Here is a 27255-nt window from a genome sequence, read left to right as displayed (position 1 = left end):
TCAGAATCAAACCAGAGAGAGCCGATGTCACTCCAAGCTACACACCTATGCACAAATTAAAATCTCTCCACTTACACTTCCTGTGCACAGACACAACTAACCCTGGAAGTGTCCTTCCAAAGCCCTCTACTGGCTCTTACAGCTAGCTCTCCAGAGCCAGAGGGGAACAGGGAGAAAGTTTATCAAGTGGAGGCAGGAAGGGGGGTGGGGGTAGAGTCATACAGGACACCTGCTACAGGCAGACTGGTAACTCAACTCTTATCCCTCCATCCTCCCCTGGTCTCCTGTGTTCCCTGGACCTGAATTTATCTGAAGAGATGGTCATCTCTAAAGGATGGAGAGGCACGAAGAAAAAAAAAAAAAAATAGTAAACAGATGCAACACTTTAATCTGGGGTCCTCTCACCTCTGCCGATGGAGTTCTCCCAGATAAGCAGCCGATCCTTAAAGAAACAGCTTTCAGTGTGACCACAACTGTACTGCCTGTGCCTGAGAGGACCCCCTAGGGGTAAACAGCGGGCGGGTCTTGGGCAGGGAACTGGGGGTGGGGGCAGTGCAGTGGGGAGAGACTTGCCGACAGCAAGTACTGACTCTCAGAGAAAACACACACACAAAATAAGCAATAAGAGTGCAAAATTGTGCATTTGAACAATTTAGAGGAACTCACAGTGCCTTCTAATTATTCCACATAGATGTTAAACATATAAGGAGTTAAAGTAACTGCTGGGTTGGTGCATAATGTGCTTTATGCCCCCAAGGCACCAAACCAGAGTTTCTGGCCACGAATGCAGCAGTTCACCTGCTGAGGGACAGGGCACACAAAGAGTACACTGCACATCTGCGCCTGCATGTCAATGGCTGCCTTTTTTGCCTGAGCGTATATTTGGGATGCTGACCGTAGCTTATCACCTCAATGATTTGAGCCGTAACTCTCTGCAAACACCACACCACTTCTTGAGATCAGACAAGACTGCTGCCAGTGCTTAGGTTTCAAACAGAGACAGCAGAGCTGCAGAGAACCTGCATTTGCCTCCTTCCCCAGAACCTTGAACGGGCATCCTCCTCCTCAGGGTGGCAGTGTTGGTAATACTGCTTCAAATTATGATAGTGATTTTAATATCTACTGGCCACCGATGCTGTTGTGTTTTAGTTAAATATAGCTGCTTCCTATACACTTACCTGGGGATAACAGTTTTTATCAAAACAGGCTGCAGTGTAATAATCTGCAATGTAATGGTGCAGATACTCACAGGAGCACGCACTGTGGAAGGAAGTCACTGACAGAGCAGCACGTGGGACGAAACAAATAATCACTGCCGGCCACACTCACAAAGCTGCCACGGGGGCCTTTGTGTTCCCATTAAAGTGTCTCACCATGTCCTAGCCAGGGCAACAGAAGACAGCAGTGGTCCCCCGGAGAAGATCTACCACCTATTCCACACTTTATTTCAGAAGCAGCAAGTTCAGCTGTTGTGGGGGGAGGGAGCCATCCTGACAACAAGACACAAAGGGCTTCGATCGCCGCCTGCTTCTAAATAACACAAACAGGTAAGGAATTAGGTGATTAGAGAGCCTTGTGCCAGCAGGGCGAAGTATCAGCCCCTCTGGGAATGCATGTCTGTGGTGGAAATTTCTTGCACTGTGTTACAGCACAACCTGCCCAAGAGCTACCTCAGCTCTGAATGGACTTTTTCCTACTTTCTGCTTCAGGCAAACCTTCTCTTTTAAGAATGAGGATATAATAATTGTAAAGACCAGAAACAATTTATCCACACAAAAATTGGTGGAAACTGGTAAATTACGGTATGTCCACATTCTGTAAAACTGCACAGCCATTAAAGATCATGTTTTAGAAAATTATCTAGGGCTTCCGTGGTGGCGCAGTGGTTGAGAATCTGCCTGCTAATGCAGGGAACATGGGTTCGAGCCCTGGTCTGGGAAGATCCCACATGCCGCGGAGCAACTAGGCCCGTGAGCCACAATTACTGAGCCTGCGCGTCTGGAGCCTGTGCTCCGCAACAAGAGAGGCCGCGATAGTGAGAGGCCCGCGCATCGCGATGAAGAGTGGCCCCCGCTTGCCACAACTAGAGAAAGCCCTCGCACAGAAACGAAGACCCAACACACCAACACAGCCATAAATAAATAAATAATTTAAAAAAAAAAAAAAAAAAAAAAAGAAAATTATCTAAAGGCCAGGGGAAGTGCTCTGTTACAAAACATGAACACAGAAGCAGCTAAGAAGGCCGTGAGATATTAACAGTGGTGATGTTGCCTCTGGATTGGTGAGATATAATTTATATTTTCTTTAAAAATTTTCCAAAATTTATGAAGTGAACATGTTTCATTTATAACAAGGGAAAAAATGTCTATGGTAGAGAATGTATGTAAAGATGAAATCAGAAGCTTAAGCCATCTAATGGGGTTACTGAATGAAAATAATGAATGAAAATTAAACAAATAATAAAGTGTCCAGGAGCAGATGCTCAAAGGGCTCAGAAACCTGTACAAAGAGGATGAGTACTGAGACTCCACTAAAAAGAGAGAATCCAATCTCTTCATAGAGTTGGCCTGACTGTTCTAAACAGTGAAATTACTGCCAGGAAAACTTCATATAGGAGACAAGAACATTAAGGAGACACAGTTCACCCACTTTTCTGATGTTAAACACCCATTGGAAATATAAATTTGAATCTCTCTTGATATCAACTATGTGCCCCCAAAATAGTTGCAGGAAATATTTTAACTTGTAAAAATACATTGAAATAAGAAAGCTTGTGTTACAGAGACAACCAGCTGCTGCTTCTGGTAGCTGGCAGAAATTCTGAAAAACAGGAGCTTGGAGAGAAGTCCACCCAGTGTAAGGGAGAGGGTCACCAACCTGCCCAGCCAACATGGAAGTCCAGAGGACACGTCTGGAGACAAGTAAAACAGATCTCAGTTAGGATCCTGGTTCCTGCACTTACCAGAGAAGGAGCCTTGAGCAAGTTACCGAGTCTTCCCAAGCCTCTGTCTCCTCATCTCTCTAACAGAGACGGCAGTGGCAGGGGGGCAGCTAACACATGCCCTGGGCCACACTCTGCCTGGGCCACATGGGCATCCAGGGCACCTGAGCCTTCCTCAGTATCCAGCACCCCCTTTACTCCAATTCTGTAAACAATAAACAGACTTCCTCTACAAGAAAGAGAACACCTTGGCCCATTAGAACCTTCCAGTCTACTTGGCAGCTGGACTTCGTATCATGAATGAATACATCCACAAACTGACTTTCAGATCACATCTTTGTGAGTTCATTTAGCATAAATCAATTAACCAGCCAAACAGACTGCACTTCTCAGCCTGTAAAGCTCAGAGCTGAGCCCTGAAAAGAAGCCGAGCTGAGCCCTGAAAAGAAGCCGAGCTGAGCAGAAGACCTTCTCTAAGACCTAAAAAAAAGAAGTGTTCCTCCTCCTCAGTCTTAATAGAGTCTTCATCACCCAACAGTAAACACGCGCGATGTACTTTTGTGCACCTGTCACGATTCAGAAGGCGCTTTAGGATCTTGCTATGCTGTGTCCTGAACCGTGACCAAGCTGTGCATGTGCCATAAAACACCTGCATTTTCCTCCATCCGTCTAAGTGCTGCCTGCACATGCTGAAGGCAGGCACACTCCTCTTCCTGCACCCTTCTCCCTGCCGTGCAAATCCAGTGACTATAAGGGCACAGGAGGTGTGAATCCAGCTCTAACAGCACACCACTTCATGAACGTTTTCACTTTTTATCATGAAGTTCACCCAGAAACTGCTAACAGGCCCCACCTCAACTAAACATCAGCTCAAAGAGTACGTCATATACCCTAAGAAATTCCACTGTTCCCTAGAGAGCTCTGTCCTCCGAAGCAGACAAATTTCTTCAGGCGGAACTCTCATATCTCCTCTCACTGGAATCCTCAGGAGGTGTTCTAAGCTGAGAAGGGATACATCTGGTTCACAGTTGGCTCTGAAACCTGGGGGGAGAAAAGCTCGTCCAGGAAACAGCAGAGATATTACTGCGTTTAAGTCCGGCTCCGGGAAGAAAAACGGTACCATCAGAGACCAAGATCCTGGAAAAGTAAACCCTCACTTTGCCACCGCGAGGAGCAGCAATCCAGAACACTAGTCTCAAGCTAAAATACAACAGAAACACCTGGCAATTGTGAAAAATGAACATTCCAGGCTCCAACCACAGAGATTCGAACACAAGTAGCTTACAAACTACACCGTGACCTAGCCTCTACTCTGGGGTTAAAGCCTGGATTTCACGTGAGAACCAACAGGGTGCGTGCCTCTGCCTCTGCGCTGGGGCTTAGACGGAGGGTGGGAGGAAGAGAAACCAGGAAGAGAAGGGCCGTGGCAGACCCCTATCCACACTGCAAGTTGGCTGTTCAATTAAAAGATATGACATCAACGGAGATCCACTTAATCTTTGTCCTCAGGGCAGTCCTGTGCGAACCCAGAAGGCCAGAGCTCATCTGTAGCAGATGAGAGGTGATAATGTTGGCAGCCATATTTGCAGTGACTCTAATAGTTAACAAACAAATGATTTGCCTTTGTAGAACTTCCCATCGGGGGATACCTTAGAAGGACACATATGAACATCATTTTCCTAGCAGGGAAGGGGGCAGAGGTGGAAGAAATGTACCAAGGTTAAACAGAAGCCAGAAATAGCAATGAGTCCCTACTCCCTAGCTTCTGAATTCCAAGTCACTTCAGCAACACCACAACGCTTTAAGGTATACAAGCATGGGGGGGTGGGGAGGAGTCAAAAACTGCTTCCTTAGATTTTATACCCTCAAGTCTCCTGCTGCATTAAGTTCAGTTACCTCTACTACCACAGGGGGCTCTGCATCCCTGAATTAGCCATGGCAGGAGGTTATAACTGAGCAGAAAAGACACAGTCAGTGTAGACTGAAGGTAACAGGAGAAAAAGGGAAATAAAACTATCTTCTTAGGTCCTGGCTTTCTCTTATTAATCCTGACAACCACCAAAGACAAGGACCACACCAGAGAGAGGGAGAGGTCAAGATGGCAACGGAAGAGGGAATGAGAAAGCTGTTGGGAAAAGTATCTTGAAGCTACAATTGTCTAAGGCTTGCTTCCTCCCACAGGCACCATGGAGGTGAACCATACAGTCTCTAAAGAACAGGGAGTGGGTTTCCCTGGTGGCGCAGTGGTTGGGAGTCTGCCTGCCAATGCAGGGGACACGGGTTCGAGCCCTGGTCTGGGAAGATCCCACATGCCGCGGAGCAACTAGGCCCGTGAGCCACAACTACTGAGCCTGCGCATCTGGAGCCTGTGCTCCACAACAAGAGAGGCCGCGATAGTGAAAGGCCCGCGCACCGCGATGAAGAGTGGCCCCTGCTTGCCGCAACTGGAGAAAGCCCTCGCACAGAAACGAAGGCCCAACACAGCCAAAAATAAATAAATAACAAAATAAAAAAATCCTTCCCTCTACTTTAAAAAAAAAGGACAGGGAGTTTTGAAGCCGTACCACTAGTTTCAGACACCAAGGTTGAAACCTGACATCACAAATGCCATTCTCTCCTTGACCAAACACTATTCAGGTTCCTTTGAACTCTCTTCTCAACTAGACCCTGCCTTTTGGGCACTGTGTCCATTGCTGCATTGTCCATTTTAGCAAGAATCCAATTTTAGCCAGATTTCCCCACCTTTGATATCTGATCACACTGGATATCTGATTGGGTTTCTCATCCTCCACCATCCCCAAACCCCACCCTGCTCCTTAATTAGAAACTCCCACCCTCCTTGTGGTATCCAGAGCCCAATCTCTCTCTTCCACGCAAAACCCCATTGCAGTGGTCCCTACACCTATCATAAATGTGCTGAATCGAGTGTACCTTACTGTTCTTTAACAAGTGTCATGAAGAAGGAAAAACTCTGCCCCGCCGCAAGCACCCTGCACAGCCTCATTTAAAAAGCAAAGACTCGAATGCGATCACTCAGCCACCTGCTTCAAATCAGTATCTAACAGCTATAGATTGATATAGACTTGACCAATGAAGACATAAATTATGTAAATTCTGGGAGCAGAGGAATACTGGCCTGGCTTCAACCACGCCAATGTAGTTTTCTAGAATCTAAAATTACATTTAATAAGCAGCTTAAATGTAGTTATCCAAGAAAACTAGAGCAAGCCAGTTTGGTTGTTCATGTTTTAAGTAGTGAATTCAGGTTTAAAGATGACGCTCCTTCTGGCTGAACCCAAAGCAAGGCAGCTAAAGGGCGACAGTGAACTTCAACTCTGCAGAGGTGAAATGAGGATTCATTTGCAGGCTCATGCAGCATCCAAAACACAGCCCAGAGAATTTCAGAGCAACGTTCAAGACGAGGGGGATACCGGGGGCAGTCAGGAGCTCCTTTGTAAGGCATGAGAACAGTAACAGGGTGACCAAATTGCCTGTGCCTGGAGTGATGTCATCATTCAAACCAAAGCTTACAAACTTCCTCTCTGTGCTCTGGGAGGGAGGGTGGTAGGGGGAGTGGGAGGCACCACAGCAGGGATAGGAGAGGTAACTGAAAGAACTCCAGGGACTTCCCTGGCAGTCCACCGCCCGATGCAGGGGGTGAGGGTTCGATCCCTGGTTGGGGAGCTAAGATCCCACATGCCTCGGGGCCAAAAAACCAAAACCATAAAACAGAAGCAATATTCTAACAAATTCAATAAAGACTTTAAAAATGGTCCACATCCAAAAAAAAGAGAAAAAAATTTGTTTAAAAAAAAAAAAAAAAAGAAATCCAAAGGAAAACTAGAGTAGCAGGAGCACAAATCCATACTCTCACCATTCAGATAATTGCAGAAACATTTCCAGGTCAAAGCACAAAAGCAAACAAAAGAAAGGGCACCAGCTTGCATTAAAACTTTTGAGGACCCTGAGGTGGGGGAGATAATGTCGGGAGAAGGCAAGAGGGTAGAGACACAAAAAACAGGCCACAAGTCTCCAGAGTAGCCACTCAGGGATGGGCACAGGAGCAAGGAGAGAGCATGTTCCCACTTGAGCACATTCAATTATAGTTCAAGACAGAGATATTAAACACTATCAGATTCTGCCCTGGGAATTCATTTATTGCGGGGTGATGAGGGTGAGAGATGAAAGGCTGTAGGATTTTATTGCCCTGAATTTTCAGTTTGTCAAGTCCCATTTACTACCACAGGTACCTTAGGGCTAATCCGTATGTCTGGGGATGGAGACATCTCTCTCAAACAGAGCCCCGATGACTCTTCTCCCACTGTGGGATTTTATGGATATCTAATAATAACCAGGGGCCCAAATGGTGTTACAAGCAGAAGCCGCCTTATGGCTTCTCAACCGAGAAGCTTACATTTTCCGTGACATTGATATTACGGAGCCCATGCATCTCCAGAATAACTGTAACTTCTTGGTATGCAAACAGGACCGTCTAGACTGAAAGAACCATCACTCCTCCCAGAGAAGAGGGTTGGAAGGGGGTGAGGGAAGAAGAGGTGAAGCCAAAGGGCTTTAAGAGCGAGGAGGCAGGCGCAACAGAGGATCTTCGAAGGTGAGGCAGAGGCTGGCCAAGGGCAGGGAGGAACCCGGATGTTTTCCTGAAGACAACACCGAACTGGTAGTTTAATACACACTGAAAGGAAGAGCAGAGGGCTGGGACAACTTCTTTGCGCTTTACAAGAAATAAGAAATAAATAAAATAAGCTGCTTTGAGTGATGTCAAGTATCCCTCATCTTAAAGTACAAACTGGCCTAATAATCCTGGCTGTCCCAATGGCCAAAACCAGCAAGGGGCGCCGGCTGCCAGCTCTCCCATGTGGAGCACCGTGTGTGCGCTCCCTCACAGCAGCTGCACTAAGAGGGAAAGGGGAAAGGGGGGCCAATGAGGCTAGGGTGGGGGGTACAGTCTGCACCCCCATGCGTAGGGACCTGCTCCAGCCAGAGCCTGCAGGAGCCAGCCTGGGCCTGGGGCACACCAGCAGCCCCTCCGCAGACATCCACCTACAGCTTCCGCAGGGCAGACTTTCTAAAACAAGCCCCTCCAGCCAGGTGAGCAGATGCTAAAGGCAGTTCTGTATGAAAGAAGGCAGCTTTCTCTGAATTCTAGACCACCTTACAAAAGACAACAGCACATTAAAAAAAAAAAAAAAGAAAAAAAAAAACCTCAAACCTTTCTACCAGCCTCCCTAGTACTGATGGGGAAAACATCCCAGGAAAGATAGAGCAGTAAACTCAGAAAGTCAAGTGTCAGGTGTAGTCTGCCCATTCCGCACACTCCCAGATTATGAACAATGAGATGAGAGCCAATGAGAACGAAACGAGACATTATACAACAAATACGTGAGTATCAACTATGGGCCGGGAGTGAGCTGGCAACAGATGTGAAGAAATGAGAAATCTACTTGCCCCAGAAAAATCATAGAGTGTGAAAGGGGGGCGAGAGAAAAAGGCATTTTAAAGCAGAAACTAGAAACTATAGGAACTACAGGCGTCCCTTACATGGGTTATCCAGAATCAGCAGGACAGCAGAAGGAACCAAATTCTGGTACCGATGTCTGAACACAGAGACGCAGCAGATGCCCACATAAAGGAGAATTTTCTGCTCAGCCTTACGAAGGGGCCCAATACAGTGAGACAAGGATGAAGGAGATTATATCCACTGGCTTCTAGCAGAGAAGTGAAAAGGTAAGGAGCACAAAGTCTCCATGATGTCTTCACAGCTAAACCGAACAGAGCTCCTCCTGTGAAACAGCAATATGCCGAGGTGGCCACCAGCACAACCCTGAACCACGCAGAGGCATCCGCAGCCGAAAACAGGCTCGGATCACATGAGATGGTGAGATGAAGGCCTATAAAAATGTGAACAGCTCGCAAACTGGCCGAGGATTTCAAAGGCGGGCTGAAATGAAAAGTGACATTAAAAATATGCCTAAGCAATAGGCCTGTCATTTGCAGGAGGAAAAAAAGCAACCGTCTGTGTCCTTCAGCTTCCCTTTCTGGTCTCAGTTCTGAAAAGCCTTTTCCACAGCAGTGACATGACCTGATACTGCTTCATCCACAATCTACCACCCAGTCTAAAGTCTAACTTGTGACCACACCGTGCACAAACTGGTCAGAATTTGAGACTCAGTTTCTAAGATTATAAGCATCTTACTAATAAAAATAATTTCCCAGGTCCGCAGCACCTATAACACATGAGGAACTGAAACGTTTGGGTTTTGAACTAAACAAAATTTTCCCAGTACAAAGCTAATCAGTCCACCAAGGAATGAAACCTACAACCCTGGCCTGCAGAAGTGCAAGGCACTGGATGACTGCACTAAACTTGCCTTGCATAGAAATGTTATGCCAAAAAAAAAAAAAAAAAAAGTAATTTATCTAAACACAGTGTAGATAGCTCTGCAATCAGTATCTCATAAATAAAGACAGGGAGATGAAGGGAAAGCTTCTCTAATTGATTTTAAAATTTTTTCCAAGCAAAGAAATAATCTGACAACCAACAAGGTCAACAAGAGTTTAAAAAAAAAAAAAAAAAGATAGCCCTCAGGGGAAAAAGCGCACCTAAAAACTCCAATGAATCAAGACACCTGAACTGCTATCTATGAAAGAGGGATAATTTGGGAAAGCCTGAATAAGAGTAGAGGTGTTAAAAGAAAGTCAGTTGGGGACCAACCTGTGGAAGCACTTAAAATCCTGAAATTAACCCCTCTGGTGGACTGAACCCAGTCTGCCCCGGGCTACTGGAATACTATTAACGAGGAAAACCAGTGCTCAGGGAGAAGCAGGGCTCGTCACCCCAATGGCGGCAACTAGACTGAAACCAGGACTGGGGATGAGGAAGTGCCTACAGAAAACCAAGCCATGTGTGACCCAACCATCAAAACAAGCAATCCAATTAGGAAGCAGGAAAAAACCCGACTGCAAAAACTCCCTCCTGGGGCCTTTCGACACCAATACACTGGCTCAAGTCGCGATGGCTAGCAGAAGCAGTCACGGATATTAGCGATGGATTAGGAGCGCTAAAAATGATGTCGCTCAAAAATAATGTATGGATTAGGTCTTCAGCCTCAGCAGATAACGGCGATTTAAACATTGATTAAATGCCTACAGTAGTCACAGCACTCTGCAAGCTTCGGAAAAAGAGGGGAGAGAGGAAGTGGAGAAAACCATACCATTCCTGCCGTCAGGGGAGTTTAGGCTTCACGGTGGAAAGCAGGCCTGGACATCAACAGACAGAACAGGATGATACAGAGAAGGAAAGGCCTGGGTATGGAAACCCCTGGCCTAACGAGGCTTTCGAGAACCAAGGCAAGAAAGAGGGTTACCTCAGCACAGCAGCTATGTTAAATGGTCATAGGACAGTAAGTATGATGGGGCTGTCAACTCTGGAAACAAAAGAAACTTACTGCAGCTGACAGGACTGAAGAGAGACAAGAAATATGAACACAGCAGCACTGGGAAGATTTAGATAAATTGAAAATACAGAACTGGTAACAGTGATGATTAAATGAAGGGAGAAGAAAGAGAGAGAGACATGGATTGAAAGACATAAACGCACAAGGTTCGGGGAAGGCTTAACAAGCAAGACCCACTAGGAGACTGTTAAACTCCCACAAAAATTATTTGTAGGGGAGAGGCAAGATCATGGGAAAGGGGATGCATTAGCTAAAGGACACAGAAGAAAATATAATTTGTAAAGAGAGAAAAAAGTAAACCAAAGGGAAACAGATAGGCAATTGCTGTCTTCTCCAGGTTATAATTCACTTACAAAGAGCGGTGGAACATACATTTTAGGAAACTGGATCCACCCAGATATGAAACGTCTTGACTCTGGTGACCACTCCAGCTGAACAACAGGTATTAATCTTTAAAAAATGACTGGATATATACATCCTGGAATCTTAAATAGATGAGCTAAGACCAAGCCATTGTCTCCTAATAGTAATTTTTTCAGTCCTCTAACAAAGAAGTTTCAAGTGTTCTTCTCAAAAATGCCCAGATCAAACAAATCTGAAGCCAGTACAGAATGCCTCTGCTGGCGCTCTGACATATTCTATGTCCTTTGATCACATTGCTGCAAGTCCCCAAATCTCTCCATTGGAAACCGGTGAAATGCTATATCCATTTCAAAGAGCTTCTGCTTTTCTCCAAGGTCCTCAATGCCAGGCTGGAGTCCCTCTGTAATTTGCTATTTGCCTTATGCTTCCCAGTCACACACGCAAGATCACAGTCAGTGGGTTTACTGGTTTGCCCCTGCTACACTTAGGGACTGCAGCCCCAGAGCTTCCTGTTGGTACGCATCTCAGCTGGCGGCATCGTCTGCTCTAGGGTCCAGAGGGACCACTCGTCATGCTTTCAGAAATCTAACCTGGAGGAAATAGGTTGAGAACCACCTTCAGTCGTGTCTAAATGGCAAAGCACCCTGGGGTCCTGCACAACAAATGGTGATATTAGCACCTGAAACCATCCTGCCTCTGAGAAAAATCCGTTAAGCATTGCGAAGTATCACTAATAATGTGCCTACCTGCAGCTCCGTCTCCCATCACCTGCCTAAAGAGGAGACCCAGTGGGCTCAGGCCTGGGAAACAAACCCCCCCAAACAGGCAGCAAGGACTCTGGGAGATTAGGCAGACTGCAGCTTTAACAAAACTGATCCTACAGTGCCCAGGTCTGAATATTTAGAGGCCGTGCTGTGAAAGAACATTTATATGGTGAGTAAGTTCACAGGGAGGAGGCTGAAAGACAGGGTGATGGAAACCAATACAAGTTGAAAGCAGGAAACCACAGATGAGAGAAACTTCCGTGTGTGTGTGTGTGTGTGTGTGTGTGTGTGTGTGTGTGTTTTTGCCCACTTCCCGGGGTGTGTGTGTGTCTGTCTTTGCCCACTTCCAGGGGGGGGTGTGTGTGTGTGTGTGTGTGTCTCTGCCCACTTCGTGGGGTGTGTGTGTCTGTCTGTCTGTCTGTCTTTGCCCACTTCCCGGGGTGTGTGTGTGTGTCTGTCTGTCTTTGCCCACTTCCCGGGTGTGTGTGTGTGTGTGTGTGTGTGTGTGTCTGTCTTTGCCCACTACCACAGCACCGCAAGATCGGACTTCATGGGGAAATAAGTCAGTCCCTTCATCAAACACCCAGGGGTTGTATTTCCTTTGTCATTAACACTCCAAGTGTAACACAAAGCCCGCAGCAGCCCTGGGCAATAGAGCACTAGGTTTTCCAGTTTCAGATCAAAGCCAAAAGCTCTCTAGGAAGTCCTGAGATGCACAGTGTGTTGTCTCCTTTAAGGCAGCAGCTCAGAAAACCCATAGCCTTTCGCCAAGATTTAGCACTTGTATCTTTGTGGCAAACAACTGGATAACACAGGCTACACCTTTAGAGAAACCCTGATACATGTTCGGGTCACAGGAGCACCACATACCAGTGTCCAAAGTGGATCTCAGCCTGAAGGAGCTACATCTCCAAAGAGATGACACTGGATTCACCCTGAATAATCCAAAAGCTTGGTGCCACAGAAACAGAATCAACAGCATCAGACATCCAACTGTACTCCTTCTGAGGGAAATACTACACACTCTAGCTTTTAACTCTGTCACATGTTCCAGCAACAAATCAAGCTCTAACCAAAATCTGGGAGCCGTGGCTAACCCATGAATTTCCGGGTGCTACTGGAAAAGAGCTGCCTAGAATGCAAACAGTTCCTTTGATCATGCAGTTTTGTCCAGAGCCCTTCCTCTGGCTACAGTCAGAAAGTAACCAAAAGGGGGGAATGGAAGTACACAGTTAGCCTTGGGCAAAACCTCCTTGCCTTCATGTATAATTTAATAGAAATGAATTTGTCTCTGTATTTAAAAAAAGGAAACTCCAATTTGCCCTACTATCCCCACAATATATAGAGGTGTCTCAGAAGATCTGTATTAGCTGATGTCACGTTAATTTTTAGGGTAGGGGGAAGATAAACATTAAAAGAACCTCCCCGTTCTTACCTGAAGGGCAAGGCCCACTGGGTCATCATCTGGGAGCTTGTAGGCAGGCCCACCCATAGCAGGAGTCTCTGCACACCACCTGCATGCCCCTGAGGAAGCTCATGCAAAGACCTTCCCTCTTCATCTCCTCCTCCAGTTCCTTAATCTGCACCTTATCCCACTCTGTTCTTCTGTGTAGAATGAGCTCCAATACCATAAGCTGCCAAGTTACGTTTTCTCCGTTTCAAAGCCACTGACACCCCCTCCCCCAAAATGTCCCCAAATTCGAGAGAAGGCAATCTCCTGAGGGTTTCATTCAGCACCCTCCACGGTCCCTCCGTCATCTCCAAACAACTGTCAAGCATCCTTTGTTTCTGTAAGTATGAGACAATTCCCCAATTCCCAAAACATGCCCTCGACGTCTTCTTTGGAGAGTCCATCAGCCCTGTTCTAACTAGGACAGCCGCATCGTCTTGTACACATTGTGCCGTGCACGAGGGCACCTGGCCAAGCGGACCGAGGGAGAGTGGGAGCTAAAATTCAGCCTCCACTCTACTTGCCAAGCCATATGCCCTGACGTGAGGCTCCCTGAAGGAAGGGGCACCCTTCTCTAACCTGCACAAGGGTGCAACGTGGCCTAACAGAGATCCCGACATCCATGCCTTGAGTACTTGACTGGACTCCCCTTGTAGTATAGGAACTGTGGGTACACAGTAAAGAACACCAGGGAAACCAAAGACTCCAAGGGGACTCCTGCTTGCCTAGTCATTACACACATATAGTTACAGCCTCACTGGGATCTCTGGGTGATTTCTATTCCTACACCCATACTGTAAATCTCTTTAAAATAAGCAGAGAGCAGAATCTCCACTCATTGTGAGGGTTCCAGGGAGAATTCTTCAAGTAGAAAGACTCCTCCAGCATGAGAGGCTAATGGAGCCACATCCACAGCCTCTCCTTCCTCATACCTTTCACCCCCAGGTGAGCTTTACCAAAAACAAAACCAGAACCCCTCGCTACAGATCAGTTTTCATCTAGCATGATCTTCTTTTATAGACGCAAAGTACTTTCATGTTTTATAAATGAAAGCCACCAACACAAGCACACTCAAACCCAAAAGGTGCCATCCCTTAAAATCGTTCAAGACAAAAGCCTACAAGGCATGGCAGACATGTTTTCAACACGTGACCTCTGCCTAACTCCCAAACTCATTTCTTACTACCCCCTGGCATTAAGTATCCTCTATTCCAGTCATACAAAATTACTCACAGTTCATCACATGCCCCACATTCTCTCTCTTTTCATGAGTATCCGGGAATATTCACAGGACATGCATGGTCTGGCCCTGCCCATATTCTGGACCACACAGGCATCACACCACTCATGCACCATCCACAGAGGCCATCTATTCCCTATTCCCAAACTCACCCGGTTCTTGTCATTGCTGCTGTCTTGGTCAGAAATTGTCTTCTCCCCACTTTTTACCTAGTTAACTCTTAATCAGCCTTCAGGCCTTAAAAGTCACTTCCTCGAAGAAGCCTTCCCAGATTATGCATTCTTATAAACGCTAACCTTTCCTTTCATAATACAAGACATAAACGTGATTACTTGCGTATTTCCCCTACTAGATTTTAAAGTTCCATGAGAGTAGTTCCATGAGGGTTTACTCCCCACTGCAACCCCAGCATAGCATCTGGTACAAAGTGGGTACCCAGTAAGTATTTATCAATGACAATGAACCTATTCATTTGAATTCCTAAACCTGTGCTGTCCATTACAGTAGCCACTACACACCCGTGGCTACTGAGCCCTAGAAATATGCTAGGATGAACTGAGATCCGAGTATAAAACATACACCAGATTTCCAAGACACAGTAAAAATAAAAGTAAAATATCTCATGAATTTTTTACATTCATTAAATGTTGAAATGATACTGTTTTGGATATAGTAAGTCAAATAAACTGCATTAAAATTAAGGTTCTTTAAAACATAGCTACTAGACAATTTTAAATAACACACAGAGCTCACGTTTGGGGCTTGCATTATGTGTCTATTGGACGGTGCTGGTCTAGAGTGCCCTTTCTCTCATCTGCTCACTTCCAAGCTCACTTCGTCTGTGGGCACTCAAGAGGTATACGAGCTGCTCCTGGGAAGACTTCCCAAGCACCCACCACAACAGGGCTCTTCACAGCACCCACCACCACTGTACTCAAAGTGTATTATATTAATTTCTTATATGACCCTCATTAAAATCTTCCAAAGGAATTTAATGAATAAGGGAAATCATTCTTCATTTCACTCAAAAGCCGTATGTTGACTCTTAGAGCTGAGACTCACTTAGAACTTTCTTAAAATGGAGTAAGATCTCAGGAGTGAACAGAAGTCTAACAAATAAAATAAGAGATAACCTACCTTGGTAAAGAACAAGAAATTCTATAAACATGATCGTGCCTAAACTGGGAAATGTATTCCAACAACTTTCTGTCATCCGCTAGGCTAAGGGAAATCCATCCATTACCCCCTGAGGAGTTCCAAAGGATCTGAGAAAAACAAAAACTTCTCAGTGGTAGTTTAGTTCTTACTCGAGAAAACTTGCTATCATCAGACCTAAGCTATAACTCCCCCACGCCCCTAAAAACTGCTTAAAATTCAGCTACTGAGTCCCCTTTAACATAATGCTTTGGCTGATGATGCAGGCAAAAAATTAACGTTCAAGAATTCCAAAGTTGTGGTTGCCGTGGGAACCTTAATTCCAACTGCATGGCCCAGATGCAGAACTGTGGACTACTCCCAGTGCTGACAAAACTGGACATGTGTATTTACTCTGTGCAATGAGGCAGAGCTACAGTTACTGAGAGAACCTTATTTTGGCATTTCTAGGCTTTCGTGCATTTACATTCTCAACCTTACCACAATCCTGTTTGCTGCATTAAATTGCCTCCTCTGTGGGATAAAACGGCTGGGGGGTTGGGGGTAGAGATGAACTGATTGGCCAGACATTCAAAGAACCCATCCTGTATGGGTTTCTTACGCATGATCTGACTCAAAAGACAATCACAATATTTTCATTTGAATCTTATGGGCTGTCTCTAAACTCTCACACAAATGAAAACAGGGCCTGAATTTCAACTCGTGAATGAACCAAGACGCGCAAAACATCAGAAAAGCAAATTTCAAGTCTCTAGAGCTACAAAAGGGATACATTAAAAAGCCACACAGCACTAACTTCAACCACACTGTTCAATTTGCCGGTGGCACCGGCTCTCACTGAGGACCCAGTTCCATAACCAATCGACACAGTTACACACTTTAGTTATCAGAAGGCAAAAACAGGGGCTAAAAAGATGTCTGTAAAAACCAGACAGCCAGATAAACAAAGAAGTCCAACCACAATCCCTTTCCCCAACCTGTTATAACTCATAACAATGGAAAGAAAATGACCACAGAATTTAAAACAAAACTGCCTGCAGTTTTCAGCCTAAACATAATTTCCCAAAGTTGACATACCAAAATCATACACATTGGCTAGGCAAGCACCCTTGCTGCCAAAAGATCCAACAAACAGCAAGAAACAGTACAGCTAATAATTCTAGTTACCACTTGGAAAAGATGAGTAGGTGGCCCCAGATAATATATATACCAAGATTCATTTCTTCCTAGAGCAAAGACATACAGATCAAATCAAAATGACCAGCAGAACAAGCCTTACTATCATGCATGTGAGACATAGATCTTTTCCCCTCCTTATCCTCAGATAATAAGATCTCGTTAATAAACAAGCCTCATTTACCACCTAACATATACCAACCCTAACTCCTCTCCAGCCCCTTAGGGAGGAATGCCAACAGGGCCCATCGAAAATGAAGGAGAGTAGTGAGTGTGGTTCAGGAGAAATTGAGACCTGCCCAATAGCAGCTAGGCTGCAAATACTAGGAAATAATACTTTGGCGATTTACACTACTTGTCCGTTAGCATTCTCCCACACATGGACCACATCTAACTAATTCTCCTTCTCTTCCCCTTTGGTTTTGGAAAAGAGGCTTTGCTGCTTTTCTCATCTCACCTGTGTATTCTCCCCCTCCAGCCTCGGTGGTCGGATGCTGGACAAGTGGATGGTCTTGTAGTCCCCAGAGTTCAGCTTCACAACAATGGCATCGGCATTCAGCACCTGCATCACCTGTGGGCGAGAAGGCAAAAATGCTTGAATGTTGGCCTCGATAGCCCAAATCTCGTAGTACACATGCTAAGGAGCAAGGCACACCCAATTACAGGAAGAAGGATGAGATCAAGAGCCATTTGGGGTAGATCCAGTATCTTTCTTTATGGTACAACAATGTTGAAGAAAACTATCCTATAATTATCAGCCCCCAAAGAGATGGTGATTTCTCAACGAGGCAGGATCTGTATCATTCATAAAGACGGTCAGCTTTTTTTCAATCTTTTGCCCTGACCAAGATTTGTGGTTAACTACAAAGCTTACGAACTGGAAATCCAGTCTCTACGTGCTATTGAAGATTTTCCTTGAAACAGGTTCTAAGCTACAATCAAAATGCCTATCACAACATGATTCTAGGAAAAGAGGCAAGGGCTGGATTAGAAGAAGGTAGCAGCACTAGATGAGAAAGAACCAAAATAGGACACCCCAATGCAGAGCACAAAAATCAAAGGCAAGTGAAGGGCAAAAAGAATTGTCATCTCAGCGTGCGAAAGGAGATGCTAAGCTGTTAATCTCACCGGCAGAAACATTAAATTGCTAAGATATTACTTCAACTACTCTGAAAGCCTCCTTTTCAGAGCACTACTATGGGCATCTATGTTTTGGAACCCAAAGTCAGTAACACTGGACCCCACTCTCAGCCAGTGATTAACTCCCAATCTGGGGTAGTTTACGAGGATATCTATTCAAGGGCAAAAGTACAAATATTCCTCTGTGGAGGTTATTAGAACACTCCACCAATGTGTAGAGAATAAAATTCCATTGAAACCAGACTAGGACCACATCAGGGTTGTAACTAGACCTCATAATTCAGCCAGCAGTCTACAATTCACCCAATTATATTCAGAACCTGTTGTTACAAGGCTGTTTGGATTTTTTTGCAAGTAACACTTTGCTATAAGGTAGCTATTGACTACAAAACACCATCACCGTCTGCAGAACCAAAACTAACTCTCCTAGGCTTCAATCAGACCCCATCAGGAGCAAACAGGTAGCTGAACAAACTACGGGGTCAGCTGCACCGTGAGTGTAGACCTGCAAAATTCCCCCTCCTCTTTTATATGTGAAACAAAAGGAGCCGGCCTCTCCTTTGCTGTGGTGGGTATCACACTGGTAAGTATCCTAAAAGAGCCTTCACTAACTATTCTCTGGAAGGCTCACAACCTTTTACAACAGAATATACCCATTTATTTGCAGACTCCTGCGAAAGTAGCTAGTCTCTACCTTTTCCAGAGAACCAGCCACCCACACACAAAAAAAGAGTAAAGAGTAATTTAAGGGACAATCTGAAGAAGGAGCAAAAAGCAAAACCAAGTGAGAAATTATACATGACAGGAAATAGCAGGAGGAAAGCGCCATCAAACAGGATGAATGAAAAAAGAAAGATGACAGCTGGAATCAAGCTATAAGTCCATGGAAGGCTGACTACCGCTCGTGGACGGGAAGACATCCTGGGGTTTTAACACGGTAAGTAATGGAAGCGGTGTAGAGAAAAACAGGCCAGGGCCAAAAGAGTAGTAAAGAGTCTGAGAAAGAGCTGTGTAGATTAGGAGAGGGGGTAATTATTTTTAATTTTCAACTATGTCTAAGATTAACTTGCAAACCTGAATGCAGGGGGGGGAAAAAAAAAAAAAAAAAAAAACAGGCTCAAATAACCACAGCCATTCTGCTACAACCTTTTTCATAGATCTGAGAGTCACATAAAGGCTAACGCTAAAACCCAGACAGCCAGAATCCAAAACTCACCTGACCAGAAAACCTTAGTGAAGTCCAAGGGTAATCAAAAGCATGATGTGTGGTCACAAGAGGACCAAGTCAAGGTCAGGAATGATTACCTAGGTATGAGTGGTGCCAAAGTGTATAGGACCCTCCAAATCAAAGAGCCCCTTATACCAGGCCCAATCATTTTAAGTGTAGAACTTAAAAACAGCCAAGAAGGTATAACCAAGAACACAGACTCAGTAAGTGCAAGAAAAAGAGTACATCTTGTTCCCATTATCATCTAGACACATTAATGCCAAGTAAAAATGCCCATCATAATGGAATCTCCCTCTCACTCCCTAAAGACAGCAGCACTGGCTTGGCCAACTGACCAAAAGAAAAAGACCTCAGCTAATGATTTCCCTATGCTTCAAAATCCCACATCTGTATGAAATGGATTACAGCACATGGGGGTAGGGGAGGGGGCCACGAGGTATCCACGATACGTGCTATACTGCTATCCCACCTTCAAACCAAAAACTCCACAAAGCCATACCAAGCAAAACAGCTCGTACGGCAAATCAATACTGCTCTTCCCTCAAAAGCACAGGACCACTGCCCAACGGATACGGTAATCATCAGGCATCTCAAGTGCACGCACATCATGGTGTTTCCTAAATCTCAATGACGGACCAAGCTACACATTCCTCCCACTGCAAAACTAACTCCTATTAAATTGTCAATTGCCAAAAACATAGGGACGCTTCCTATAATCAAGACATGAGAAATATCTAGACATTCTCTACTCCCTAGTCATGCTCAGAGAGAAATACAACCAGGGAAAGTATCATAGTGCTCACACCTTCACCCCCTGATTACAGAATGTGAAGATCTAAGCATACCCCGGTGACAAGTTACTGGTATTCGTCACCCCTCATGATGCGTTAGCAGCCGCGGCAGCAGCAAACGGCTTCTTGGAGCTGTAAATTTCAGGCCTCAGCAGCAGACTCTGCTCGGCATCTCCCTGATTAGCAACCTCCTCTTCAGGAACTGTACACTCTGATGCTGCCAGCTAAACGAGCTCTGCCCTTCTGAAGGGGTGTGAGTGTGCGTGTCTGTGTGTGTGTATGTAAGTGTGGTTTATGGTGTTTTATTCCTCTGTAAATTGTGTCATTACTGTCCAGAGAACAAGCAGCTCCTGGGCAGAGACATGGAAGAAACAATAAAATAGTAGTTACAGTCACACACTGTGCAATAAGCAAAATGCAGCGCGGATTACTATCCAAAGCCTGCTCGTCAGCACCATCACAGACCACATTGATAACAGTAATATTTCTGATGGTGCTTTTCATCAGGACATTCTGCAGTATGCCCACATCATCGCTCACCTTCTCCACAAGCTACTGACCCCTAGTCAAAACACACACACACACTCTCACACACACACACCCCCCTACCCTACCACACGCTCCAAGAGCAGAATCTACACAGAAAAAAAAGGTAGCACTGGCTGGACTTGAGATACATGCCCTAAATCCAATTCCCTCCCCATTTCTTAGACCCTAACTGTAAAAGGAAAAATGAGTGGCTTGATGACACGCGCAGACTAAGGGCTGCCACAAGTCAGGAGAATGGCAGCGTGCTGTCAGGGGCAAGGGACGTCCATCTCTCACCCTGGCCTCCTGCCACACTCTCCATCTGCGGAGCCCATCTACACTGCTGCGCTCTGGATGCAAAGGGCTGCTGCCGCTCAGCTTCTAAAAACCCTGCGGCATCCATGCAACGAACATAGACAGCCGACAACAGCCTCCTGAGCTGGAGACCCTCAGAGAAGAGTCCCCAGACACAACCACCAGTCCTCCCAAAGCTGCCTATGTTATCAGTACCAGAGAGGAAGAAAAGGAACATCCGCCCAAACAGGGCTCCTTCAGGCACCACCAGTGAGCGCCCTCGATGGGGCCACTGGAAATGCGACACCAAACACCGTTTCTACTCCCTAACCTCAGGACATCCGGCTGCTTCTCTGCTCCCCGAGGCTGTCTGCCAGGTCTGTTCTCCCCAAGCTAATCCTGGAAACACTAGTGAAGCGACACCAAAGTGGGGGAAATAAGGAGCACCCCACCCTGTTACAGCAATGGCCGGGGCTCACCGCACAGATCCCTTCCCCGGCCCCCAGAACAGCCCAGCTGCCACCCTTTGTCCTCACGCAATACAAAGCGCCACTTTCTGATGCAAATACCCCTAGGCACCCAAGCGCAAGCCAACAAACTGGACACCGTAGGAGGTACTTAAAAGGAAGCCAAGCATCAGACAAATTCCCACAGAGGGGCAGCCGACAAAATACCCGACCCATACTCCTCATGACTGTCAAGGTCATCAAAAGCAAAGAAAATCTAAGAAACCATCAAATCCAAGAGGAACTTAACAAGATATGACAACTAAATTTAGCGTGCTATTGAGGATGAGATTCTGCAACGGAAAACAGACATTAGAGGGGAAGTAACTTTAGTTGATAATAACGTATCAATGCTGGTATACTACTTACAATCGATGTGCCATAATCATGTCAGATAATAATAAGGGAAGCTTGGGGGGGGGGGGAGTGGGGCAAGGGGTTAATGTGGGAACTCTGCAGTATCTGTTAATTTTTCTGTAAATCTAAAACTCTTCTAAAAATAAAGGCTCAATTTAAAAAGCTAGGTAAATGTTTACAAGTCTTTCCTAAGTCAACCGTTTTCTTATCAGCAAATTAGTTTGCTAACTTAAGCTACAAACCAAGTCTTGACCTCTTTTTGGTACAGGAGGGGCCACCTTCCTAGCCAGACCATCCCCAGAACTTCCTTTTCATCTGAAAGCCATATGACAAAAGGTCAAGGAAGTAGCTAGCATTTTTTTGTTCTCTTCACGTTACCAAACAGGAATATAAAAGTCTAGCCAAAAATACTAAATATCCTTGCTTAAAAACCATCTCAGAGAGACATGATAATGAACTCCATTCAAAGCTATGACATTTTTGCACAGCAAAAAATCATCAGGGCCAAACCAAATAAGTACTAGAATCCACTGCATCCATGGATAGCTTATAACCTGACCTCCAAAACTGGACATGGCCAACAATATCACACAGTTAACTACGTAGGTTTACCTCCCAGACGAAGCCCTAAAGGGTAATAAGCTCCTTGAGAACGGGAACCACTTCTCATTCTTTTGCATCTTCTCAAAGCACCTAGTTTGGGGCTCTGTTGGTTAAGCAATCAATTGGTACAGAGAACCAAGCTAGCGGCCTCTATCTTACCAGGCCAGGCAGTGAGAAGACTCCACCCCCTCTCCCCACCCCCAAGTGTTATTCAGGTCTGTGAAATCTGCAAGGCCCAAGCATCCAGCAGCAGGGACAGGGAAGCCAAGCCACGTGCTCAAGGGACCATATGGCTACAAACAGCACAGACCAGCTAAAACGCCACAGGGAAGGCAGGCAGGAAACTGGCAAGCCACGACAGGCACAAAAGTCTCAAGTAGGCTCAGCTAATCGCTGTGAAGTGAACATGCCTCTCTGCTAACCTGGAGAGACAAGGATAGCCCTCCCTAGCATTTCCTTCCTTAAGAAGAGAAGCTGTTTAAGCAGAGAATGGAAACCAGTCTTTCAGTGCCACATGTATCCCGAGAATACTTTGTTGAGTGTCAAATTTCTCAGAAGTGAGACTCTCGGCCAACATTCCAACCTACAGCTTTGCATCAGTTCCAGAAGTCACCCAGAGGGTCCCAGAGGCACCCAGTTAAAGAGTTCCCAGGTCACCTTTAGCAGGCTTTGCAGGCTATTTAGCTGTTCCCTGTACAATTAATTCCTGGGAGGCAGTGGTCCTCTCTTCAGCAGTCACTCTGTTTGTTCAGGCCTCAGGGTCACATCAGGCTCAGAGCAGAATCCTTCAGTGAGAACTTGCAGGACTGTCAGACTATGTTAGGGAAGGCTCAAGGCACCTTAGGACCTTTTTAGGTTTCCTTGAAAGAGTAGTGTGTCATTAACAAATGTTTTAAATTAGGCAAAATGACTACAAAACTGCAGCTGGGTTCTAGCTTGTGAAAAGAAATACAGATCATTTTCCCTTTTACATTTAATGCTGATATCCCATGTTCTACAACAGGGTTTGGTAAACTGTGGCCAAGGGCCTACCACTTACTCTTGTAAATAAAGTTTTAGTGGAACACAGCCAAGCCCACATTTACATATTACCCACAGCTGTTTTCTTGCTACAGTGGCAGAATTGAGTAGTTGCAAAGACACTATATGGCCCAGAAAGCCTAAAATAGTTACTATATAGTCCTTTAAGAAAAAGTTGGTCAAGCTCTGCTCTACAACATATTAGAAAATGAACACACATGGGATATACACTAGTTACCATTCCTGGGGAGCTATTTGGCAAATATCCTCCAAAATACTCCTAAGGAAATAGCTGCCATTTACATAGAGATTCACTCCATTTTCTAGAAAATGGAAAAGTGATAAACTACATAATAACTTACTGGGGACTAGTTAAATAAATTATGATGCAGCCTTATAATGGAACACTATGAACAATAAAGCAAGTTCAAATACTTATTTTGCTACTCTCCCTAAATACCTCTACACAGAAATAAAGGGTTTGGGGGGCTGTTTGTTTTGTTTTGTTTTGTTCTTTGCCAAAAGCCCAAAGGGACAAAGATAATGGGAGAGAAGAATATAGCAACAAAACTTGGAAGCTGGAAAGCAGAGGGATGAGTGGTAAGTGACTCCACAGACTCACAATAAATCCTGAGCTAGTGATGAGAAAAGAAAATAGCCTTTCTGATTTATACTGCAGACTTCCCCTACCCAAGAGTAAGAAACTATCAAATCAGGAATCTCAAGGGGGGATGAAAAGAAGGCCCAAAACTAGGACTGGTTTAAAATCTATGTAAGAAGCACCTGGATTTCAAAATGTATACCCTAAATCCCATACATAAGAGTTCATTGCTCTTAAGCCAGTGTTGAATACCTAATTCTTTGAGAGAGACAACCAAGGATCACCAGATATCTGAGGAAAGACTCTAATATGGAAAATAAGGGATCAAAATAACCAAAGAGAATTAAAAACAACTTAGACAACAAAGACTATGTAGGGAGAAAAAAATCTTCAAAAAATTATTATTAATTCCTCAAAAACCTAACAGATGATATTCATCTCTGAAATAAGTATTACATGTTATTTTTTTAAACAGTATAAGAGAAACATTCAGAGAACAAAGAAAGCTCTTAGAAATTAAAATACAGCATCATAAATGAAGTATCTAATAGAAGAGATGAGAGACAAATACGAAGATATCTAGAAAGAAGACAAGACAAAAAGATGGAAAATATTAAGAAAAAATTAGAAGACTAGGCCATGAAGTCAAACATCCAAACAGGAATTCTAGAAAAATAGAGAGCAGATAAACTAGATGGAAATCAACAACAAAATAGTTGAAATTCCCAGACATAAAGGACTAAAAATTAAACCACAACGTGCTCACACATGGATAAACAAAGCACAGCATTGTGAAATTTCAGAATAGAGAAGAATTTGCTAACAGCTTACAGAAATAAAAAATATGTCATAAGGATGAGAGATCAGACCACTAAAATACACACACAAAAAAAACTCCAATAGAAAAATGACAGTGGAGCAATGCCTTCATAATTCTAAAAGAAAATAACTTCTAACATAAAATTCTATACCCACCTAAACTATCATGTGTAATAACAGAGTAGATATGAAAGGTCTCAAAAAATTTACCTACCAAGCACTCTTTTCCCAAGAAGCTACAGAATGTGTGCCACCGAAATAAAGTCATAAATCATAAAGAAGCCAAAAGATCCAGCAAACATAGTACCAACCCAGGAGTGAGGCAAAGAAAAACTCAGGATAATGGTAAAGAAATCGAAAGATGACAGCTTCATAAAAGGAAAAAAAAGAACTAATCCAGACTGGTACAGGTTACAAGGCTCCTGGAAAGTAGTATTGAAAAAGATAAAGAATAACAGACTGAATCAATGTCTTGAGAAGAGATTTAGACAGGCAGAATGTGGGGGTTGAATTAATAAGTATGAAAAAGATATATATAGAAATTTTAAAATACTTACCTCCAGGGAAAACAAAAAATCATGCAGGAAATGAAAAGTAGTCGTAATATGCTATATGGCCCAGAAGTGATAGCATTTACAAAGTAAACACTGAATATTAACTGAGCCAGAATTATGATACAGTTCTATTAGAAGGCATGGAGAAAAGTACATGCACACCCATGTGTGAAAAAACTAAATCCTCACCTTCCATGTGTGAAGGAAAAGGGGTTATGCCTGAAAAATCAAGAGCGAGCAATGTAACATTTTATTCCAAGACATGGATTAGCAAAGAGTTGAAAATGGCTGCCTCAAGGGAGGTGGAAACAGACAGTACATTTCTTAAGCAGACAATAGAGTTCTTTAAAAATGTTTACATAAATGGCTGCCTCAAGGGAGAGGGAAACAGACAGTACATTTCTTTTTTTTTTTCCCCTTTTTTTTTTTTTTTAAAGTGACTCAGCCCTTGCAGTGCTGTTTTGGGAGGTCACCACTCTTTTTCCTTAAATTTTATTTATTTATTTATTTATTTATTTTTGGCTGCATTGGGTCTTCGTTGCTGCACACAGGCTTTCTCCAGTTGCTGCGAGCAGGGGCTGCTCTTCGTTGCAGTGCACGGGCTCTAGGAGCGCAGACTTCAGTAGTTGTGGCACATGGGTTCAGTAGTTGTGGCTTGCATGCTCTAGAGCACAGGCTCAGTAGTTGTGGCGCATGGGCTTAGTTGCTCTGTGGCATGTGGGATCTTCCCGGGCCAGGGATCGAACCCGTGTCCCCTGCACTGGCAGGTGGATTCTTAACCACTGCACCACCAGGGAAGCCCCCAGACAGTACATTTCTTAAGAAGACCCTAGAGTTCTTTAAAAATGTTTACGGCTTAAAAATAAAAACTTACAAACTTAAAAATTATATACAAAAGAATACAAGTCAGGACTATTCAAAAGTGGCTGCCAGTCTGCAATGAGATAAGGCGCTTGTAGCAGAACATAAATCAACTACATCACTGAGAACATTGCTGACATTTTTTCTGTAGCAAGATTTTCTTGATGAAAGCAGCAATGCCTTGGTTTATTCTGGCTCAAGCTCCTTATATCATATCAAGGTACTCTGAGTAGGACTGGTAATAGATAGGGTCAGCAGACTTTTTCAGTAAAGGGCCAGACAGCAAATATTTTAGGCTTTGCAGGCCATATGGTCTCTGTCACAACCACTCACCTCTGCCACCGTATCACAAAAACAGCTCTAAACAATATGTAAACGAACAGACGCGGCTATGTGCCAAATTACTCATGACACTGACATTTGAATTTCATATAATTTCAATATGCCACAGAACTTTTCTTCTACGTAAAATCCATTCTTAGCTCACAGGCCACACAAAAACAAGTGACGGGCCAAATCTGGCCCGTGGGCCATAGTTTGCCAACCTCTGAGATTGACAGTATGATCAACTTTGTTTTTAAAAAAAAAAAAAAAATCTGTGTCATAGTAACTTCATCTAGTATGAGTGTTTTTCCTTCTTTTTTATGTTTTTTCCTGTTTTACCCACAAAAATAATGCTGAAGAATTTCCAAAATTCAGTAAGTTTCAAAAACCATTTCTCTACCTATAAACACCTTTTTCTCTCTACTCTCTGAACAGGTCTATATCCAAATGACCTAAATTTATGTTTAGGATACTACAGGATCCTTAATCAGTTGGCTTTTAGAGGCAATCTCCTCTACTCTGGCACTGTAACAAATAAAACTTCATTGTAATTAAAAACAAAAGCAAAAAAAATGCCTCACCCTGTTTTAAAACAAAACAAAAAAGACAAAACATAGATTCTGGGATCCTGGATTTTTAAAAATGGAAGACATGTCCTATAAATGTTCTAAAGCTCTCTTTTTCTAGTTATCAATAAAATCATATTCAAGAAAAATGCAAAGCCACTGACTCAATCGTTTAATCCTTTAGCTGAAGAATTTTTCTTCAGCAATGCCTTAGTTCCCCAACCAGCCAAGGCCCAAAAACCCTTCAAAATCTGCTAGGTTTCTCTACAAACTCAACTTCAACTGAGGAGGGGCTGCTAGGGACAGTACAGGATAATGAGACCCTCCCAAGGGTCATGTACATCACTAATATCACAGATGCCCAAAGTGATGATGGTGAAAAATGGAAGGCCTGCCTCCTTGGTGAGTGAATGATCATCCTTTCATTGTGCAGTATAGTCTTTAGAACAAATTATAGGAAACATAAACACACCAAGTAAGTTTCAGTTAGGCAGAGCAG

The 27255-nt window shown here is 44.1% G+C and overlaps 1 protein-coding gene across 1 annotated transcript in view; it reads right to left on the bottom strand.

Moving 5' to 3' along the window:
- SND1 (staphylococcal nuclease and tudor domain containing 1) overlaps window positions 1-27255 on the bottom strand; it is a 421659-nt gene that overhangs the window by 330607 nt on the left and 63797 nt on the right. Inside the window, exon 10 of the mRNA XM_082472295.1 lies at window positions 17022-17135. Within this exon, the coding sequence (XP_082328421.1) occupies window positions 17022-17135 (114 nt within the window). The remainder of the gene's footprint in view (window positions 1-17021; window positions 17136-27255) is intronic.

The sequence above is a fragment of the Balaenoptera physalus genome (assembly GCF_965194825.1).
Source record: "Balaenoptera physalus genome assembly, chromosome: 8".
NCBI lineage: Eukaryota > Metazoa > Chordata > Mammalia > Artiodactyla > Balaenopteridae > Balaenoptera > Balaenoptera physalus.
The sequence above is the reverse complement of the archived record's forward strand: the minus strand, read 5'-3'. Positions and strand labels throughout refer to the sequence as shown.